Raw genomic sequence first — 23,234 nt, forward strand, 5'->3', positions numbered from 1 at the left:
ACCACTGAGCAATTAAATATAATGTAGAACTATATGTGGCAGCATGAGAGCGGTCCACAAAATATGGTTCAACAGCACAGACCCCCAGACAATTTTCTGGTGAGTTTACAAAGTACACTTGTCCTTTGTATTGTTCTAATGTCATTACTCAACTCAAATCATATGGTAGGTTAAATTTACTAATTTATTTAGACTATATTCATTCTGTTTTCCTTTACAGTTAACAGGCCCTTATTTTCCTAGTTATTGTACAGTTCACCTTCCCATCTACTACAGCTATTTTCCTTTGTCACAAAATCTAAATTGATTTTACTATCTGTAACATTAATATACAAACAAATCTGCTTCAATCTGTGTGTGTGGTATACATATATATGAATGAATGGTGCAGTAGATAGATAGATGGTGCTGAATGGCTAAAAAATCAATAGGCCATGGGTGCCTGGCTGGCTTCATTGGCAGAGCATCCAACTCTTAATCTCAGAGTCATGAGTTTGAGCCCCACATGTAGAGACTACTTAAAAAAATAAAATAAAAACAAAAGACTTCATCACAAATTAGTTTAAAAGAGCATTATTTAAAAAAAACAAAACAAAACAAAAAAAAACGGTCAGGGATCCCTGGGTGACTCAAGTGGTTTAGCACCTGCTTTCATCCCAGGGCATGATCCTGGAGACCCGGGATCGAGTCCCACATCAGGCTCCCCGCGTGGAGCCTCTTTTCCCTCTGCCTGTGTCTCTGCCTCTCTCTCTCTCTCTCTCTGTCTCTCATGAATAAATAAATAATATCTTTAGAAAAAAAAAGGTCAATTGGCTGGATGGCTTATTGTTGAGCTTTTATATGATCTTTAAATATCTTTACAGTATGCATATATACTACTTTCATAATGAAAATGACATAGGTATTTTAATTTTTAAAATAAAAATCTGCTTTGAAGTACCAGTTGAAGGCTTGCCTCTAATACATCTACAGTTAGATAATTACAGTATAAAAATATACAAAGACTTTAATCAGAACTTGTAATGTAGCGTGCTTGAAATTGTTCTTGGCTATGAATTCAAAGTCCAGGGAAGAGATTTATTTTTGTAAGATTAATAAAGAGCTTTGGGTATTTTCTGAGATCCATCACTTTGTTGATTATTCATTCTTTAATGTAATGCCCTCCTGCATATTTGCTGGTAACATGAGTAAGAAGTGTGGGTGCTCTGTAAATATTAAGTAAACAATATATTAGAATAGATATTAAGATAAAAAAGTAGACTTCAATAAATATTTCCTGGTTTCCCTTAACCTTTGGCCAGAAAGATTATAGCAATCTTGTATGAAACAAGAAGTGATTTCTAGCCAGAGGCCAGTATTAGAAAAACAAAATCAAGCAGAGAAGACAGGAGGTGACTTTGAGAAGCATCCTCTTATAAGTGAAGGGGCTAAATAGGCTCTAAGAATATAGTTAAAAACTGAAAAAGTAATCTCCTTTCCTTTGCAGCCATAAATACAATAAACTGAAATCAGTAGATTTTTAAAGTGGTCAAAAGAGTTTCCAAGGGAATAGCAACAGAGGATATTATGCCAGAGGATGTGAGTTCTTTGGAAAAAAAGGAAAGTGCGATTATTCAGAGCGAGGAACAGAGAGTTGGTCTGTACAGATTTAAGAAGAATGGCAGTCTGATGACAAATATATTGAGAAAGACATGTGAGAATTAAACAAAAAATTTCTGATTAAGACAATTTGAAGAAAAAAGTCTAGAATCATGAGAAGAAGCCTATGTCAAGGAAATGCAGAGATTATGAAAGAGATGGATTGAATGGAGTAAACGTCAACAGAAAGGCTAAGAAAGAGAAGTTTGCCAATTATTTTTGAAGTTTTTTCTTTAGTATGTGAAATCACCACTTCTCAATGTCATCTAACCAGGAGTTGCCATCCATAACTTCCTGTTCCCTGTAACACTGGCCTCCCCAGGCTAATTCATGTGAATTTCAGGCCCAAGGGAAATGAACCACTACTAACTTGATGACAGCTCTAAGGGCGGATTTACTAACCCTGAAATCACCCAGAGCTCCTGAAGTCTCTTTCTCAAGAGATTTCTCGATGTCAAGTTTGTAAAATCACCAAGACATTTACATTTTAATTTAAAAGACATGTGGCCATAACACTTATGTTATTTCCAGAATATAACACAAAGACCAAACCTGAAAGAGCAACTAGAGTCGTATGCCAGAAAAAAACAATTCTCTCACAGGATTCTTAGAAGGGGGGGGGGAAGGTGAAAAATATCACAAATTTGAATAAGCCAGAAAATACAAAGACTATATAAAGACATATAAAAACTCAACTATAAGCCATCCTGTTGACTTTTTAATACATGTCATTCAGCACTAGTTCTCTATCCAAAGACATATGTTAAAAGCAGACCTTGATCCTGAAAAATCTAGTACTAGTGATGGTGATGTAAACTCTACTGAAGAAAATTAAAGCAAGTATTTAACAGAAGAGGTAACAGGAGCTGATGTAGTCATGTGACCTTCGATATGTGGGGGCAGAGCCTAATACAGGTAGGGCTTTTCTCGGGGCTTCAGGAACAGTCTGTTCAAGATCCTTATAAGCCTTTCTTATCTTTTTTTTTTTTAATAGCTTTACTGAAGTAATTCACATACCATAAAATTCAGCTATTTAAAGTGTGAAACTCAATAGTTCTTAATATATTCATAGATATGTACACCCATCACCATAAATTTTAGAATATTTTTATTACTTCAAAAAGAAACCCTGGATTCTTTATTGGTCACACTCCTAAGCAACCACTACTGTTTCTCGTCCCTATACACTTGCCAGTTCTGGACATTTCATATAAATAGAATTGCATGATATGTGGCTTTTTGTGATTGTTTTCTTTTACTTAGCGTAATATTTTCAGTGTTGCAGCAGCCATGTTGTAGCAGGTACTCGTACTTCACTTCCTTTTATGGCCCAACTATATTCTATGTCTATACCACATTTTATTGATCTGTTCATCAGCTGATGGACATTTGGGCCATTTCCAGTTTTTGGCTATTATGTATAATTCTGCTATGAACCTTCATGTATAAATTTTGAATATCACATTCCTTTTGGGTACATAACTAGGAATGGAATTGCTGGGTCATTATGAAACTTCCTTGACATTAAAGAGATGGAATCCCCAAACAAAGCCTGTCCACCAACACAGGACAAGTCTCTGCTAAGTATCTAAGAACTCAGTGAATCTTCATCCATGCTGCAATGGATGACCACAAGTAAAAGTTTTCTTTTTAGCTACAGACCAATACGGGCAAGCACATGAAAGACAAAACAAAAAAAAGTTATGAGAAACACCCTGCTGTAGCACAACTGAGGTCACAAAGCAGAAGACATGTGGGACTTATTTTGAATCAAGTAAACCTTAACAAGCAAGTAGCTGACACATAACTAACCAAAAAATAGACACACATTAGCATCTGGGCTGGAAAAAAAAAGTGATGCATTCCTATTACATTTTTAGCAAACAGATGGCATTTGCCATATATTTATTTGTATGTCACTCTTTTTAAATGAACAGCCAAGAGAGAGAAACAGAAAAAAGAAATTCTGAAGAAACAGTATAGAGAGTTAAGGCATATTAATTTTTTTAAAAAACAGCTATTATTATCCTCAGAGTGATAAAAGAAGATAAAACTAAACAGGATACTATAAAAAGGAATAATAAAAAATAAAAAGTTCCTGGAAATTTATAAGATAATAGAAACGAAAATTCAATAGAAGAGTTGGGAATTCAAAGTTGAGGACATCTCACAGAGTGGAATGAAAAGTTTAAAAAGATAAAAAGCAGGAGAAAAAAGATAAGAAAAATCAGAGGATCAATTCATGAAGTCCAACATCCTCCAAACAGGACTATCAGAAAATGAAGCAGTAGGGAAGAAAGTACCAAGGACACAGTGGAAATTCTAAAGGGCCCAGCTCAATGAGTAAGAAAAGACCCACACAAAGTCACATCATTATGAAATTTCAGAACAGAGCTGAAGAAAAGATCAGCTAAAGAAAAGCTTTAGTTAAAAGAGACAAAACAACAAAACCTGACACTTAAAACCGGTCGTATACAAAGGAACAGGAATTGGAATAAGCATAAGTCTTCTTAAAAGGAATAGCGGGAATGACGTCAGCAAAAATAGTGGAAAAACGAAGTCTCTCATTCATTAAAACACCAAGAAAAAGGCAAATACTATCATAATTAACTTTGTTTAGAACTCTAGAAATTAACCAAAGGCTTACAGCAATCTGAGGAGCAATTACTCAAGAAAAACAAGGGACTCTGTGGTGTTTTAACTCGGCTTATTCCCACCCTCACCCCCACTCCCATAAATAACATGGAATCAGAATGGAACTGATAGCCCAGCAGCCACTGGGTAGGCTATCTTTCTTTGACTTGATTCTGCACTCTCCAATGCAAAAAGTCTTGTATGTGCCCACTTCCCATCCTCAGAAGCATTTGTCAAAAACAATTAGAGATAATGGACTAATTTGAAGGCTCCCTAGGGCAGTGTACAACAATTAAGGCAAACAAGAGACTAACTAAAAAGTGTAATAGGAAAAGCTAGGGAATGAGATGTCTTTAGGGGCTTAGAAAAGCTCAAGGATATCCTGAGAATCCAGAAGGTCATGTGTATGCCCAGGGCTATGTTCATGTTCAGGAAAGTTTTCATCTCTGACTGACCTTAAGGTTCTGTACACATAGGACCTAAGTCAGACTTGTCACCTGCCTGGCTGAGTGTTGAAGGTGTGGCCCAATATGCACATGGAGTCCCTTTACAAAGACTGTGAGATGGCAGGCATTGAAGAAACTCTCAGTCCAATCATCATTTGACCACTAAGCTAACCAAGTAAACTTCAGTGGCCATACACATTGAAGAATACAAAGAATGGTGTAGGTGTATTTTTTGTAATTTTTTTCTCCTCTCTTCTTTAAAAGACAAATTCAGAGAATAACAATTATAAACTTAATGTAGATGAACATACAATGTATAAAAATGTATGTTTCAGAAAGTAACAGTACAAAGGATGGGAATGGACCTATCCAGAAACAAAAGCTGTGTATACTATTGAAATTAAGTTGATATTAATCTGAACTAGGTTGTTATACATAAATTAGAATGTTAATTTAATTCTGGGACAAGCACTAAGAAAATAACTCAAAAAAATATAATAAAAGGAACAAGAAGGAAATGAAAATGGTACACCAGAAAATATCATTTTAACAAAAAAGGCATCCATATTAAAGAAATAAAGAATCAAAAGAGACATAAGAGACATACACAATAAGTGATAAAATGGCAAATATAAATTCTACATTAGTGGTAATTATGTTAAATGCAACCAACTTGAACACTCAAATTAAAAGATGGACACTAGCCGGGTGGATTTAAGGAAAAAAAGTATATTCGGGATCCCTGGGTGGCGCAGCGGTTTGGCGCCTGCCTTTGGCCCAGGGCGCGATCCTGGAGACCCGGGATCGAATCCCACGTCGGGCTCCCGGTGCATGGAGCCTGCTTCTCCCTCTGCCTGTGTCTCTGCCTCTCTCTCTCTCTCTCTCTCTCTCTCTGTGACTATCATGAATAAATAAAAAAATTTAAAAAAAAAAAAAAAAAAAAAAAAGGAAAAAAAGTATATTCTAACCATATGTTAGGGACACACTTTAGATTCAAAGACACAAACAGGGAATGCCTGGGTGGCTCAGTGGTTGAGTATCTGCCTTCAGCTCAGGTCATCATCCTTGGGTCCTGGGATCGAGTCCTGCATCAGGCTCCCCATAGGGAGCCTGCTTCTCCCTCTGCCTATGTCTCTGCCTCTCTCTCTCTCTGTTTCTCTCATGAATAAATAAAATCTTTTTTTTTTTTAAAAAAACAACAAATGAAGACACAAACAGGCTGAAAGTAAAATCATGGGTGGGGGCACCTAGCTGGCTCAGTTGGAAGAGTGTGCAACTCTTGACCTTGGGGTTGTGAGTTTAAGCCCCACATTGGGTGTAGAGATTACTTTAAAAATAATAAAATCTTTTTTAAAAAAAAGAAAGCAAAATCTTGGAAAAAGATACACAGAAACAGAAACCGAAAGAAAGCTGGGATGGTTATACAAATATCAGAAAAAAATAACCTTAAGACAAAAACCATTAACCAAGACAAAGAAGGACATTTTGTCATAAAAGGCCAATATAGCATGATAAGACATAAAATCATAAACATACATACACTTTAACAACAGAGTTCCAAAATATATGAAGCAAAACCAGAGAGAATTAAAGGGAGAAATAGACAAGTCACAATAATAGTTGGAGACTTTAATATCCCACTTTCAAAAACAGATAGGACAACAAGATAAAAGATCAACAAGAAAACAAGATCTGAACAACACTATAAACCAACCAGGGCTAAGTACTATCTAGAGAACACTCTATCCAACAACAAAATATACATTTTTCTCAAATACACATGAAACATTCTCCAGGATATGTAACATTCTCCACAGACCATATGTTAACCACAAAACAAGTCTCAAAAAATGTAAAAGGACCAAAATTATACAAACAATATTTTCCGGCCACAATGGAATGAAATTAGAAATAACAGAACAAAATGTGTGAATTAACAAATACATACAAATTAACACACGCCTAAAGAACCAATGAGTGAAAGGAGAAATCACAAGAGAAATTATAAAATACTTTGAGATAAACGAAAATGAAAACACACCATAAAAAAACTTACAGGATAGAAAGCAGTATTTAGAAGGAAATTTATAGCTGTAAAAGGTCACATACGTTTATTGGTTTTGTTTCTTAAATTCCACTTATGAGTGAAATCATATGGTATTTGTCTTTCTCTGACTTATTTCGCTTAGTATAATCCCCCCTAGCTCCATCCACATCGTTGGAAATAGAAAATTTTCTTTTTTTTTGGATGGCTGAGTAACTGAATTATACACTTTTAAAATAAGGAACAATAGATGCCTTCAAAATCCTGCAAGATGATTATTTTCAATCTAGAATTTCATGTATGAACCTAAATACTAGGAAAATAGCAATTGAGGCTGCATTGGGGAGGGAAAGTGCTCTAAAAGAGCTAATTCCTCAGCTACCCTAACAGAAAGCTAATATTTGCTGTTAACAATTTTTATATTTCAGAAATAGTGATATCAGAATGCTACTTAAAAATATACCAGTAGGGGCACGCCTGGGTGGTTGAGTCAGTTAAGTGGCTGCCTTTGGCACAGGCCATGATCTTAGCGTCCTGGGATCGAGCCCCGCATTGGGCTCCCTATTCCAAGGGGAGCCTGCTTCTCCCTCTCCCTCTGCTGTTCCCCCCACTTGTGCTCTCTGGCTATCTGTGTCAAATAAATAAAATAAAAATCTTAAAAATATATATACACCAATAAATCCCAGAAAAAATAGCTAAAAGACTGAGTAATGACCCATAAATTAGGCCAGGAACTAATGTATTTGACTTTATACTCTTTGCATTTATTACTTTAAAACAAAATTTAAAATGATTAAAAAATAGAATCATCATACTCCGAGAAATTGGACTATCTGAACAATGCAGTGGAAAAGGCCTGGGGTCAAGGAGCCTGATTTCATGTTCTGTGGTCTTTATTTGCTGTGTAATTATGAGCTAATCACTGTGTCTTTGTTTCCACATCTGTAAAAATCAACAGTAAAATTACCTGTGCTCCTAAGAGGTTTTATGAGAAGCAAATGAAACAACATAAAAGTAGATTGAAAAACATTGTTTAAAAATGAAAAAGTATGTACTATCTACATAAGACTGTAAACACCCAGTATTTTAAAGTATACTTATCAAAGTGGCTATTCATGATTACTGTTAAATTTATCTGTCTTCAGGATTTACTTTTACTTGAATCATCTGGATTAAGGAACGGAATAGAAACAGACTCAGGGGAGAATTTCCATAATCTGCCAGATAAATGAAGGAATGTGCTTATTAGTTATTAGAGGTAAGATTTCTTCCTCCTAAGAGTAAGTTATGTGTTCAGAAAATTATGTGCATGCCTGTACATCAATTAAAACAAAACAGCCAGAAAGCATTTACCTTCACAGTCAAATCCTCATTACCCAGTGTGATGTGGACTTGAATAGGAGGGTAAACGCCTTTGTCAGCATGGTGTTCCATCGTTGCTCTCATCGCATTCTGAAATACATTAGGGTTCCACTCAAAATACAACTTTAAAAAAGAGAAACAAATTATAAATTTCAATATATATGCACAATTTGAAATTTAAAAATGTTTAATTTGTTGGAAATATGCCAAAGTATCATAATTCTTATAATTATATTTAAAGAATTACTTAAAAAATTATTGTCCATTTTGGAGGACTTGTGAGACACTTTGATTTAAAGATTTCAACTAAATTCTATTTTCCAAAACCAGATATCTCAACACTTTAACTGGTTTACATTGAAGCCGAAATTGTATCCAAATACTTTTATAATTTAGAAGATAACAAGCAAACCTCATTTTTGAAAAAAGTTTTGTCTTTATTTTTAAGAATCATTTTAATTGCCATAAATCACTTTGAGGGGAAAACAATTTTTTCATTTAGTATTCACAGCAATGGTCTTATTATGATGTAGAAACTAATCTAATTCACCACTAATTTGAAACTAAGGATATTTACATCTTAAAACTCTTGATCAATGCCTAAAGGATACACAGTGTACAATGCCAACATATTATAAGCACTAAAAGATAACATGACATGTAGCATTGGAGTAGAAATTGATAAAACTAGATATGGTTAAAAGGCAAAAATGGGACTGCATTTGGAAATAAGAGTGTGTGGCCCTAGTAACATTTTATACTCTTTGCATTTATTACTTTATTACTATCAAAATTGAGTGTCCCTAAGGAGAAGATGCTATCATCTCTACCAAAGGCTATTTAAGATTAGGCTCCAGATGAAAGCCGTTATTAATGACATTATGTAAAATCTATTATATAATATGGTAATATTTCTTATATTAAGCATCATGGGGAATAACATCCTTAGTAACTGAAGTTTCAAGGAAAAATGAATTTTAATCCTTTAAGTGCCAATTGCTTATTTATTGAATCACTTTGAAAAAGATTTTTGTCAGACATTAGATATGTTCTTGCTATCCTAGAAAAAAGCATTCTTGAACTCTCTCTGTTCTAAGACATTCAGTCAGACTTTCTGTGTTTCAGCGTATTTTTCTTTTTCATAAGCACGTTGAAAGCCACCTCTGCTCTTTACTAGTTTGCTGCTGGCTGAAGACATGGTAACTAAAGTAAGAGAGATTACACAGGCTTGATTTAGGGTAGTTATTTTCAGCCACAGGGACCTGTACTCCTCATCACTCACTTTTCTGTCAGCAAGTGTCATAGGTGTGTTATTGGGGGGGAAAGTACTCCCAATGTTTCTAGCATAATTTTAGTTTTCGAAATTTTCTTTGTAAAGAGCAAATATAATAGCAAAAGCCCTGTAAATCAATATAAATGACTTTCTCAAAAAGTCCCACAAACATATAATAGTGGGACTCTGTTCTTTTAAAGGTGGAAAATTCAGAATCATTCTCCTAAATATTGTTTTGTAAAAATGTAACTTTATTGAGCACCTACACTGAGCTGCCATTGTACTGGACACCTTCATAATAACCTGGAGAGTATTAGACTCATTTTACAGAAAAAGAAACGTAGCCTCAAAAAGGTTGGCTGATTTGCCCAACGTCACATGCAGATTAAGTGGCAGAACTAGTATTCAAACCCAATCGGACTTCCAGGTGTGCAGCTTACCACTGCACTGAAGTGCCCATCAGTGTGGACAAAAGGCAGATCTCCAGCAATGTGACATGACACTGAGCATGAAATGACATCTTTTAGTGAAACTGAGGAAAACCCGTAGAGTACTTCACTTTCAGAGCAGATCCCTAACCTCGGGAAAGGACTGATAAAGGTTATGTAATACTATTTTACAAACCTTGAAAAGTTCAAACACCATGTGATAGAGATGGGATGGTACATAAACCACTTGTATTGGCTGTCCTGGTGATTTTGCTATAGAGCAGAAGAGAAAAATATAAAAGTACAGAGAGATGTACTTAAAGCATTTTTAAGAATATATTGTGTAGTGATGAAAACATTTACTATGGAGGATAATATTATTTGGGGGAGAACTGTCACCCCAGTTCTTCACTGTATTAGGGTTTGACCCCATAGTCACATAGATTTATAACTGATGGTGACAACATGAGTTTGCAGTCATTTTTGTGACCCTGCATAACCGTCTAGCCAACCGAGCTTCCCATTTTCTCTGTGACAGTGAGTCTTTTTAAAGGACACTCAGCCTTAAGGTCAGAATTTTACTTTCCAAAATGAAAGTGTTAAGGTCTATATGTTCCATGGTCCAACTCACATAAATATACTATTTTTTTAAAAGTCATTTTTAAATAAGCACTAAAATGCTTAAAATGGTTCACCCCTGTGGAATGTTTTTGTTTTATTTCAGGCATTTCTATGTATACAGATCTGAATTAAATTAAGCTAGCATCAATTTATCAAGGGATATGAATTCTACATTCAAACATTTTATTAAATTTAGAAGCCCAGCTAGGGATGCAGTGGCGGGGACGGGGGGGTGGGGGGGGGCAGGTAGTATGTAAAACAGAATTTTTAGTAGATCAAAGGAGTAAGACTCACCATACCTTAGAATTCTAATTGATCCAATAAATTGGACTCTCCTCTGAATAAACCGCCCCGTGGAAACATGGATGGGACACCTGGAAACTGCTCACAGTTCAGGTTCCTAAACTATCATCTGTGCATTGTGATTCTCTACTGAATGGTATTGTTATGAAACAAAAGAGTTAATATGGCTTTAGAAAAACACGAAGCAATTCTATTTTCAACTGAGGAACTTCTTCCATTGCGCTTTCACTATAAGGTCCAGAATACAGCTTAGGAAAAGCCTGTTTAATTTTATTCTTCTTAAAGGGTCGCCTTAACTTAGTAACTGTTTTTCCCTCTACCAAACTACCCCACCCCTCTGAAACACAGTGAGACTTATCAATCTCCTTCCAAGACATCTGAATTTTTTTGTCCAAAAGGCCCTAGTCAGGGTGCAAAGAGCATCAGAGATAAATGGATTTTCCAGCAGATGAGCATCTTTCTTTCCTCCTTACACACCTCCTGTCTTTTTACTTCCTTAACAATAAAAAATGATTCATTACTCAGGAAGTCGATTCTTAAGGGGTGAACTCTACATTATTGAAGTGCCTGTAACAGTCAAATGTAACTAACCAAAAACAGAAACAAAAATAAGGAAAGAATCAACATTATCAATTAGATATAAACAAAATGGGGAAGAAGTCAAATGCATTTCAGACAGAATCCAACTAAATTACACACACGCACACACATACACACACTCTCTTAACATGATTTTCTCCCTGAGCTTTGATATTCAATAAAGAAGTTGATGAAATGCCCTTTTATATTAAGACATATCTAAATTCTTCTTATCATTCCTTCTCAGATAATCACAACACTGTTCATTGAGGAAAAGACATCATCGGGCTTACCATTTAATTCTTCAAGTTCTAGTTCAGGAGAGTTAATATAATACAAATCACACAGACGCCTAGCATTTTCATAGCCATCTGGTGTGAATCAAAACAAAAAAAAGCATTAAAATAAATTTACTTCTATATCATGCATTAAGATGGAAATAGTACTGATAAATGAAATTTTAACTATTATAGAAGAAAATACACTTTAATAATCTAGTTTGGGGAAGGTCTTCTTAAGTACGACATGACAAAACCTAATAGCCATAAAGGAAAAGCGACAGATATGATTATAAGAAAAAAAAAAAACATCCATATAGAAAAAGACACCATAAAAAAGTAAAAACAGCAGGGTGAAGAAACTACTTACAATACACATAACAAACATGTAGTTTGAAAGTTTAGGATACAGACACTTTCATTCATTGTTTGGTATCTTTTTGGAGGTATCAAAATTTTAAATGCATTTTCAATGTTTTAAATTTTAGGAATCTTACTTTCTAAAATACTAGCAAAGTCAGCACTTATCTAAAGATGTTCACTGAAGTTTTGTTCGTAATAAAAAAATGAAAACAACCTAAATACCCAACAACAGAAGAATGGATTAATACATTCTGATATACCCATTAAGCCATTCAAAAACCTGAGGTTTATCCATATGTACTGAATGGCTATAAACTTGTGGGTATGATGGCTATAAACTTGTAGAAAAATATACATACAGTACCCCCATCTTCCAAAAACAAACCATGTGAGACCAGCGATTACATATGTTCATGAGTATATGTGGTATAACAGAAAAAAGTATGGAAAGATGCAAACCAAACTATTATGAATTATGGCTCCTAGCGTAGGGTATTAGAAAGGGGGAGGGGGGAGCTTGAATCTTTTTGAAGTGTAACCAACACCCTCATATCACTATACTTTGCCTTAAAAAAGCATTATATCAACAAAATATTCATCCGACACATAATATACAATAACATTATAAGATCAGTCTCAAATCCATACATATTTGCTCCTAACATTTTGTCTCAGGATATAAATAACTGTTTTAATAGCAAGAAATAACACTCAGCTATATTGATTCTTGTATCCTTCCTCAAAGGAGAAATATAACTATTTACCTTTAATAACTTCAACTACATCGCAGTTTGGATTTATGCTTCCAATGTGTTTTCGATGAGCTGGGCTTCCTTTGCCTTTTCCACCAAACAATAAAGCTATCAAAAAAATAAAAATAAAAAACAAACAAAAAAATAAGCTAAACTCTCTATTGCCATTTACCAGATTTGAATATGGTTTCTCCAAATGGTACCAAACAGTAGAACAGATATTTTCCTTACACATAAACATAGTATTTTACATTCCATAAAAATACCTCCTTTGTAGGGCAGTCTGTGTACTCAATAAGCAAAAAAAGTAAAATTAAATGTTTACTAAAAGGAAGTTTCCTAAATAAATTTAAAATATGCCAACACATTCACTTTATTTTGCTTCTTCTCTTGACTTCTGGAGACTTACAGTGCTGATTGAGTAACATTCTAATTGAAATGCGACTCATGTAGAAGCGATCCAAAAAGTACTGAACATTCTGGCTGGTGACAGGATCCACCCCGAAGCTCTCCTTGTATTCAATCACACCCTGCGCCATCGTGGGAATAACATCGTTGTGTCGATTCCTGATCCGAATCACAGTATCTGTAAAGCTTAAAAAAAAAAAACAAAAAAAAAAACTATCTTGTCAAAACAGCCAAATATTTTGACAAGTGAATTTAATACTAAAATCTAGGTTTAACTAACTTATACTAGGCAAGAAATCCTCATTTCAGTAAAAAGAGCATCACTTATTTAAATATATTTCAGATCATAAATATGTGTAACATATGACAGTACAAAAACTTTCAAAATAAAACTTTTAAAACGTGATTATTTTCTTGGAACTCCTAAAAGCGAGGCTGCCAAAAACATGATCCTAACAGTGTTAAGGTTTTTTTTGTTTTGTTTTGTTTTTTTTAACCATTATCAACTAAGATCATCTGAGCACTCCTTATGAGGACACTCTTCCAGGGACCTTCAGCATTACAAGAAGACAGAATGCTTGCTTCTAGGGAACACATGCTCTGTAAGGAATAAAGATGAATAAGCCAATAAAGCCTGCCTGTTTTAGAACTATTCCCTATGGTTCCAAAAGAGAAAGAACCATTGAGAACAGAAAAGTGAAAGAAATTCTAATGCCATTGATCCTATAAGTTCAAAAATGGTAGAGAAGAAAAACTGACTGTTGTCTTAAAAATTTTCAAGGCACCCAGCCTTCCCACTTCTGTCATTTAAAAGGTATTACTGCATGGTTAATTTAAAGAACTAAATAAAAGAGAAAAGAAGCCTTAATCATGAAATAACAAAATCTACCTTGTAACATACCCATGGGAATGTACACTTCTGAATGAGTGCTTTCCCATTCATAGTCATCATCTTGAGCACTATTAACTTATTCCAATGATACTATCATGGCTCAAAATATTTTTGGAATTCCTAGTTTGTAATCTGCTTCAAAACCAAACTCTTAATCCAAAATACAAACAACAAAACTCAAAAACAACAAACGACTCATCATTTCTAGTCAGCCTTTCTTTTTTAATTTTTTTTAAATTTTTATTTATTTATGATAGTCACAGAGAGAGAGAGAGAGGCAGAGACATAGGCAGAGGGAGAAGCAGGCTCCATGCACCGGGAGCCCGATGTGGGATTCGATCCCAGGTCTCCAGAATCGCGCCCTGGGCCAAAGGCAGGAGCCAAACCGCTGCGCCACCCAGGGATCCCTCTAGTCAGCCTTTTATTTCACTTCTCTCAGCCTTTTATTTCACTTCTCTCTTTTTAAAACCCCCAAAACTGTTATTCTGCTTGACTGCTTTCCTTATTTTTTAGATTCAGCTCTAACCATTTTCAGAAGGTTCTGTAGCATAACGCTTATTTTTAAGTAAGAGGGCATGGGTTCAAATCCTGATCCTACTACTAGCTGGCTATTTGATTTTAATGCTACCTTAAGTTTCTTAACTTTCTGTGCACAGACAGTATTAATTCAATAGCATTGTTTTAAAGATTAAATACACAGTGTGCTTCATACCTAGGCATAGAGTAAATCCTTGATGTTATTTTCAGACCAAAACATGTTTAAAAAGTGAAATGTTGCCATCATCTTTAGAGACAGTAACAAAAAAAGTGTAATAAACTCTGAGGACAGACAACAAAAGAAGTGGTCTTCAAGTTCTGAGCAATGTTCATGGGAATAAGCAGATAACTGCCTGGGAAGATTACCTGGGTTTATTAATGCTGGTATGGTGGTTATTAAATTGGTCATATTACTTCCATTATTTTACAGACCAGAGGTCATAAAGTGAGACCCACAGATATGTTTTTATAAGCCTTCATTCTTTAAAAAAAAAAAAAAAAATTTAATTTGCTGCAATCTTTAAAATTGGGAGATTTTACATTAAAAGTCTATACTTGGGGCACCTGGGTGGCTCAGTAGTTGAGCATCTGCCTTTGGCTCAGATTGTGATCCTGGGGTCCAGGGATAGAGTCCTGCATCAGGCTCCCCACAAGGAGCCTGCTTCTCCCTCTGCCTAGGTCTCTGCCTCTCTCTCTCTGTGTTTCTCATGAATATTTAAATAAAATCTTTAAAAAAAATTAAAAATCTAAACTTACTGCTTTTCTTTAAACACACACAAAAATCAGACAATCTAGATGGTGTTTCTGCATTGGCAAGGATTGGCTGGAGCTCAAAGAGGAATGCGCTGTCCAGGTTGAAAGATCTCACAGGTCCCCTATTATCCAAACGGCACCGAGGCCACATCTAGATCATCGCACTTGAACTGTGTCATGTCTTATATTTACTGATTTACAGTATTTGCCTTACCTGTATGAGCTGCTATAGACACGTATACTATAATATGTTCTGAAGTGGAGAGAAACTGACAGTTAATTTCCCTAAAGTAACCCAATAGCAAGCTTAAGCTCAGTACATTTATATTTTTCATATGACGTTTAAAGAATATAAAAATTGTATTCAGAATAGGGTCCAAATATTGTACTCACTCATAAATAGTTTTAGCCTCTTCAGCACTTTTGTCTTTAAATTCAAGAAGTTCCTGAAGACTCTGGATATACCTAAAATGCAAATCAGTAGGGTAAATTTGTTCTTTTATATTTTGAAAGTTCAATATTGTGAAAATATAAAAAGGTATTTTTAGTATCTTTTAATATAGAATAGTGCTACAAATTATGGTTGAAGTAGGATTTTTAGACCCATTTACATTTAAGCAAAGTGCCTGGCACAAAGTAGCAGAAGTTTCATTTTCTCCTAAAAACATAGGTTAAATCTGATTTAAGAATTTTAAGATTTTGGGGCGCCTGGGTGGCTCAGTCTGTTAAGCAGCTGCTTCAGCTCAGGTCATGATCTCAGAGTCCTGGGATGGAGCCCCACATCAGGCTCTCTGCTTATCCAGGAATCTGCTTCTCCCTCTTCCTCTGTCCCTCCCCCTGCTCATGCCTGTGCTGGTGCACACTCTCTCAAATAAATAAATTCTTTCCAAAAAAAGAATTTTAAGATTTCCTACTTCCTTTTATATACTTCTATACTCTAAAATAGCTTTTCAGCTTCTTAAATTTACCACCATACAGTATAAATGCTGACTGTCACGAGAACTGAGTCTGTTACCATTAACTACGTGATCTGGGGCAAATGATTTAACTTGTTTTAGTTTCAGTAGAATGTGGAGGCCCATCCACCTCAGTCTAACTTAAAATCTGATTGTTAAAATCTCATACGCCTTACAGGCCTTTAGTGTTTTAAAAAATCTTTAATTAGTTGCCGTCTTTCAAAATTGGGAGATTTTTAAATTAAAAATCTAGACTTGTATGAGGCACCTGGGTGGCTCAGTTGTTTAAACATATATCTGCCTTTGGCTTTGGGTCCTGAGATCAAGCCCTCGCAGGGAACCTGCTTCTCTCTCCTCTCTCATGCTTTCTCTTGCTATCTCTGCACTATCTCTGTCTCTCTCAAACAAAATCTCTCAAAAAAATAAAATAAAAAGATTTTATTTATTCATGGGTGACAGAGAGAGGCAGAGACATAGGCAGAGGGAGAAGCAGGCTCCCTGTGAGGAGCCTGATAGGGACTTGATGCCAGAACCCTGGGATCACGAGCCAAGCCAAAGGCAGATGCTCAACCACTGAGCCACCCAGGTGTCCCTAAGTAAAACTGGGTTTTTGTTTGTTTTGTTTTTTCACTCTAGACTTGTGGCTTTTCTTTAAGTACACAAAAATCAGCTGATCTGGACAGTGTTTCTGCATTGGCAATGACCAGCTGGAGCTGAAAGTGGTTATCCTTTAGAAGCACATACTCTCCAGGTTAATAGCTTATGTCCAGTCAACAAATATTTGTTAAAAGCCTATAATTTACCACATGGTTCTTTTAAACAGAGCTGAAGCAAAACGAAAGTCATGAAAATGTAGGTTTTTGATCTACCTAACGATTCAAGGTGGCAAATGGCCTGTTAAGGAAGGAGCAAAATGAGGAAAGCCAAATGACTTTCTCAAGGTTATGCTGCCAAGCACAATGGCAGTACAGGGCCAGAGCTGAAAACACTTCACTATTCAGTGACCTTCGATAATATAGGGTCTGCTTTGGCTGCTCTGTTGGCACTTTATCTACAACTGTCTTTAGTAGGCATTCAGGGGCAATGAAAATGTTTTAAAACTCTGTAAATCCATATGTTGGTTTGAAAAGCTGTTCTTGACAAGCAGCGTGCCTCTCCGCAGTCCAAAACATTCCAAAGATTCTGGTATTTGCTTTAACTCATACGTTTCTCTTCACTGGCAAGAAAAACTATGCTCTTTATTCAAGAGATAATTGAGCACCTACAACATTTTAGGCACAGATCAGATTTCAAAATGCAGCATATTCTATTTTTAATGAAGAATTTAAAAAACAAGAATAAGCTTCCATAGAAAATTATATGTTCTAATTTTATATTCCATCATAGTTCCTAAACAAATGTTTCTTCTTTAAACCACATTTATAGTTGTCCCGTATTTGAACTAGATAGCATCTCATTATCACATATTATAGCAGTCATACTGCTTTCGCTTGTTTTTTAAAATTGAAGTTTCATCAGTTTCTCCTATAAGCTATGATACCACAAAAAAGCACTAAGATCTCCATGAATCATAACTGGGAAAAATCTTGCAGCTAATTTTTTTTTCTACTTAAGACTCAATTCTGGTAAACTCTTTTGTTTGAAATGGATAATGCTTAAGAGTATAATACTTTGAAATTAGTAACATTAAAAAAATAAAATAAATTAGTAACATTAACAAAAAAGGCTGTATTTAAGCGACCGCATATGTATGCACTGCCACTGTCATTTTTTAGAACAGAGATCATAGTTTCTTATATGATTCCACTAACTTCTAATTATTTTTAAATGGAAAAAAGATTTTAACTTTCATGTTTGATCAATATAGTTAAATAAAATAAATTTGGTTTGTTAAAAATACATATACACACCCTTTAATACATTTTATCATTCTGACTATAGCACGATAGAGCAGAAAGAAACAAATCGGGGCTTGAATCCCAGCTCCCCGGTACTGCCTTTGGCAAGACACCTGTAGGTGCCTCAGTTTCCTCATCTGTAAAATGGTGATAATGCCTAATGGGCAGAGTTGTTGAAGGGATTAAAGGTCCATCAATACATGGTAGATATTTATTATAACATAACATCCTGCAGATTCAATAACATAAACCGTAAATTTAGTGTGTTTATTTCTGTGCAGTTCTGAATTTTTTTTTTTTAAAGCCAAGGAGTGGTAGAATCCAGGATTCAGGGAACAGGCCCAGACATACCCAAAAGAAGAAGAAATGCTCTTACTACCATAAGATTCCATGGAAGAGTAAAAAAAAATATTTGCTTTCACCTTCAGTAGAGTCTATAAATCCACTGAAATTGCAAACACGAGATAGGAATCTTACCAGCTTTGTACCAATTGAACTGATGGAGTCCTGAGAAGATTATCTGGAAGAAGACTTATTTCTTTCATTATATTTGCCAATCTAACAGGTAGCTCTTGTCGCAGAAACATAAATGAGGTCTTTTCACAAGCGTTCATAGATCCTAAAACCAAACACGGTGCGAACAGCAGTAAGTAGAGGCCATAAGGCAGTAGAAGCCAGAGACAGGGAGAAACAGAGGGAGCTACTGGGCAGTGTCAGAGTGCCAGCATCACCATGATGCCAGGGAAAGGAAGAGGAGGCAAGGGACAAGATAACCCTCTGGAGGGTTGTGAGGCGTCCTAAATGGCCTTCTAATTCCTGAAGGAATTGCTTTGTAGAGTGATAAAGATACTTTCCCCGTCTGTCTCCATCACTTGCACCCTTACTGGGATCATCTTAGACACAAGGCAACCTGAGCAAGTCTGAGCAAGGTGTGGAGTCTAATTAACAGTAGGACCTGCCAAAGCCTATCCTATGTAACCAGTTGCTGCTACTATTTAGAAAATCTGTTTCCTAACTCTGGGTTTTTAAAGAAATGAATACCTAAGATAAAGAGAGAAATTTTGTCATATGCATGGGAACCACAATAAGCAAGACTCGGTGTAGAGGAGGGCTTTCAGGCAATAGAAAACAAAAAATACCAGGGCCTGTGCAGCGACCATCTTCAAGCTTCAAAGCCCTGCATTCCGCCTCCCTCCCCTCCCCGCCCCCCACCCTCACCCCCGCCCCCCATTCAATTGTCTGATTCCTGGAAAGCAGCCTGCTCTTCTTTCACTCCTATCAAGACGCTAAACAGAGCAGTTGTAGAATAGCCTTTGGCAAGCAGTCCCATTTAAAGTTGAACAAAAAAGTCATGTTATTTCAGCAATGCATTTTAAACCTGAGAATTTAATCTTGCTGTTTTAACAAGAGACAACCTTAGAGAAAACCAGACTGTCCATAGCAGGAATGATGGAATGAGAGGAAAACATTCTCTTGTGAAAGTTTAAGGGCATACTGTGAACAAGGCCAAATTCACCCCTTCATCAAACTATAGTCATTTTAAAGTAAATACAAAAAAACCGAGAGGGCTTTGCGCCAAAAAAATTTTTGGCCCTGTGCACCATAATTTTAAGATAAAGCTGCCAGCTATGCTGGTATCTTTTGAGCCCACTAATGACCCATTACTGACTTAACAGTACTCGCAATGCAGAAGATAAGTCTTGCTACTGATGTTTTATGACCTTCCTGGCTTATTGGTTTTCCCTTTCCCCGCTCAGCACCCTCACATGAGAAGTCAAAAGTCTAACTTTGCCATTTCTCTGCAATCTGTTGCATCCTTTCTAGAGAAAATCAGGAAGCGTCCAGCCGAGGAAGAGGAAAAGTGGACAGTCGCTTCTGCAGAAAGGAGTGTGGCAATCGCCACAGCGCTTGTGCTCACGCACTTTCTGCGTGTGCTGGAGACTTACTTGCTGATGATGAAACGAATGTGCCGCGGATGGAAACACTATTAAGCAAGTGGCAAGGAAAACATTCTGTGAAACGCTCGGGCCAGTTATAACCTGCCTCCCGTCTCATCACGGAGGTTTTACGCAATCGTTTATCATCAGTCTGGAGAGTCGGAACACGACTCCGGGAGGTGCCACTCGGCAGCCCCGGGCCGCAGCCCTGCGCTTCCGAAGGGGCCCGGCGGGGGGCGCGACCCGCACACGTGCGCTGGGGGGCGGGAGGTCCCCGCGCCCGCGGCCCTCGGGGTTGGTTTTGCGACGGTACGAGGTGAGGAGGCTCACGCCCCCAGGGGCTCCTCGGGCCCCCGCCCGCCCCGGAGCGCGAGGATCTGCCCGCAGGGGAGGAAGGAAGCACCGGGTGGGGGGGGGAGACGTTAGGGAGGGGGAAGGTTAGGCAGGGGGGTCGTTAGGGAGGGGGTGCGCGGGGGGGGAGGGGGAGGTTAGGGGGGGGGCCGTTAGGGAGGGGGTGCGCGGGGGGGGAGGGGGTGCGCCGGGTGGGAGGGGGACGTTAGGGAGGAGGGGTCGTTAGGGAGGGGGTGCGCGGGGGGGGGGTGCGCCGGGTGGGAGGGGAAGGTTAGGGAGGGGGGAGGTTAGGGAGGGGGTGCGCGGGGGGGGGGGTGCGCCGGGTGGGAGGGGAAGGTTAGGGAGGGGGGAGGTTAGGGAGGGGGTGCGCGGGGGGGGGGGGTGCGCCGGGTGGGAGGGGAAGGTTAGGGAGGGGGGAGGTTAGGGAGGGGGTGCGCGGGGGGGGGGTGCGCCGGGTGGGAGGGGAAGGTTAGGGAGGGGGGAGGTTAGGGAGGGGGTGCGCGGGGGGGGGGAGTAGGAGGGGGGAGGTTCGGGACGCGGGTGCGCGGGCGGGAGGGGGGCGGGCGCGCGCAGGGCCGGGCCGGGCGGGGGCCGGGGCCGGGGCCGGGGCCGCGGTGTCCCGCGCAGGGCCGCGCACAAAGGCCCGAGGCCCGGGCCGCACTCACCGAAGTCGAGGAACTGCTTCATGGAAAGCGGCGACGGCGAGAAGCGCGCGTAGAAGTCCACCTGGCCCGGAACGCCGCTGTCGGGCGCCGGCCCTGAGCCCGAGTCCGAGGCGAGGCTGCGGCCGCCGCCGGGGCTGGCCGCCCGGAGCCCGGAGCCCGAGCGGGCGCAGGCGGCCCCGCGCAGCAGCAGCCGCGCCCGCCGCATGCCGAGCCCCGCCGGAGGAGCCGGGCCGGGCCGCCAGGTCGCCGCTCCGCGCCTCGGCCCGGCGCTACGTGAGGGACGTGGCGACCCTCGGGGGCGGGGAGCGGCTGTCACCGCCGCGGCCGCCGCCCCCCTCGCCGGAGCCCGGCCCCCTGCGCCGCTGGGCGGGACCCGGGGCGGGAGGCGGGGCAGGGGCGGGAGCGCGCGGGCGGGGGGGCCGGGCCGGGGCGGGCGGGGCGGGAGCGCGGGGGCGGGGTGGGGGCGGGGGCTGCGGCGGGGGCGGGGCGGGGGCTGCGGCGGGGCCGGCAGGTGCGCCCCCTCCCGCGCGCTCCGCGCCTCCCCAGCCTCCCGCGCCCGTGCGGCTGCGGGGCCGGGGCCTTCCGGAAACTCCGCGGCGAGGGAGCCCCGAGGTCCCGGGGGACGCCGCCGCACCCGGAGGGCTGCCGGATCTGACCCTTGCCGAGCGGGGGCACCGGCACCGGCACCGGGGGGCGTAGCCCCAACGGCCCGCGGCGACTGCAGACCCAGACCTGCGGCTCTCGGCGCGGACGCCCCGGGGCCCCGCCCCTTGATCGACTTTCTCTTTAACTGTCTTGGCAGCCCCACGGTCTGGCTGTTCCCTCCTTCCTCTTCTCCACTTTCCTCGATTTAGGACGGGGCATCTCTGGATATGGTAAGTTGAAGATGCATTTAATGCACTTAACTGTCCAGCGGCGTCGCGTACTTAGTCCGGCCAACCCGAGGCGTGCTCAGAGCGCTTCCTTCCATTCGCCTGCGGTTGGGCAAAATCGTCAAACACAAAGCCCATTTTATAGTAGCACGGGCTTCATGGAAGTACTGCACTGAAGGTGAAACACGGAGTGCTGGTACCTGGGTGGTTTACCCTGGTGATTGTAGGGCTCGGCTGGAGTTGCAGCTGCTGCTGCAGGACCACAAGAGTAGCGTGCCGCGCTTCAGCTCGCTTAGGAAAAGACCAGAAGTCAAGGTATGATTCACACTGAGCGGGTATCGCTTTTGATCCGTTGTAAAGTAGAAAAAAATCATTAAGTTCAACTATTGGAAGTCAGGAGGGAATTGCAAGACTAGACAATTTTTTTTAAAGATTGTATTTATTTATTCATGAGAGAGAAGCAGAGACAGGCAGAGGGAGAAGCAGGCTCCATGCAGGGAGCCTAACGTGGGACTTGATCCGGAGACTCCAGGATCAGGCCCTGGGCCTAAGGCAGGCGCTAAACCACTGAGCCACCCAGGGATCCCCAACAATTTCTTGTAATGGTGAAATTCCCTGCAGCTGCAAAGGCAGCCATCTGTGCTGAAAATCACCACTGCTGTCTCTTCTTTCCACAGAGACTTCCCCATCTGTCCATCCCCAGTGCCTTGGCATGTCTTAGATGCAACAAGATTACTTTTTCATGGGTAGTTTATCAGCAAAATATGTATACATGTGTATCACCAGCAGTTACCGGTCAAGAATAATTCATTTCTCCGTGGTGGTCAGGTCTTGGGTTGTATAAAGATATGATATATGTAAAGGAGATGATAGTCTCTCTCTTTTTTTTAGGGTGTCTTAGTCCCACAAGTGTAGCCTGAAGGAGAAGAGTGCCCACCTGGAAACAGGTGTAGGTAGTTAAGGGGATGGGTTGACAACAGCACCTGAATATAGTTTCTGAAAGTGGTGCCTCTAACAGGTTTTTCAGGTATCTGTTACCTTGGTTGTTGTTACAACTTTGGTGAAAATATCTTAGAGGAAGCAGGATGAACATAAGACCAGGAGATGTGTAGAGAAAGTAAGGGTGGTATCTGTATTATATGTTTGCTGTTCCACCAGGCATGCTGTGCCCTCCAAATCTGGCTTTTCTTCATCCCTTCTGTGAATGTTTGCTAAATGCCGACTGTAGGTACCAGGTAATGTTC

The 23,234-nt window shown here is 39.7% G+C and overlaps 1 protein-coding gene across 4 annotated transcripts in view; it reads right to left on the reverse strand.

Annotated features, from left to right (window-relative positions):
* PDK1 (pyruvate dehydrogenase kinase 1) overlaps nt 1–21,400 on the reverse strand; it is a 29,866-nt gene extending 8,466 nt beyond the window's left edge. For 2 of the 4 annotated variants that reach the window (XM_072811420.1, XM_072811418.1), the window contains exons 1-8: nt 21,119–21,338; nt 18,643–18,784; nt 15,705–15,776; nt 13,131–13,315; nt 12,734–12,829; nt 11,622–11,699; nt 10,022–10,098; nt 8,116–8,247 (exon numbers count right to left, since the gene is read on the reverse strand). In XM_072811420.1, coding sequence (XP_072667521.1) covers nt 8,116–8,247; nt 10,022–10,098; nt 11,622–11,699; nt 12,734–12,829; nt 13,131–13,315; nt 15,705–15,776; nt 18,643–18,784; nt 21,119–21,323 — 987 coding nt within the window. In that variant the 5' untranslated portion in view covers nt 21,324–21,338. Of the gene's footprint in view, nt 1–8,115; nt 8,248–10,021; nt 10,099–11,621; nt 11,700–12,733; nt 12,830–13,130; nt 13,316–15,704; nt 15,777–18,642; nt 18,785–21,118 lie in introns of all 4 variants that reach the window. The other 2 variants (XM_072811419.1, XM_072811421.1) reach the window with 2 other exon arrangements.
* Nucleotides 21,401–23,234: the final 1,834 nt, after the last annotated feature.

Source organism: Canis lupus, chromosome 34 (assembly GCF_048164855.1).
Source record: "Canis lupus baileyi chromosome 34, mCanLup2.hap1, whole genome shotgun sequence".
Lineage (NCBI taxonomy): Eukaryota > Metazoa > Chordata > Mammalia > Carnivora > Canidae > Canis > Canis lupus.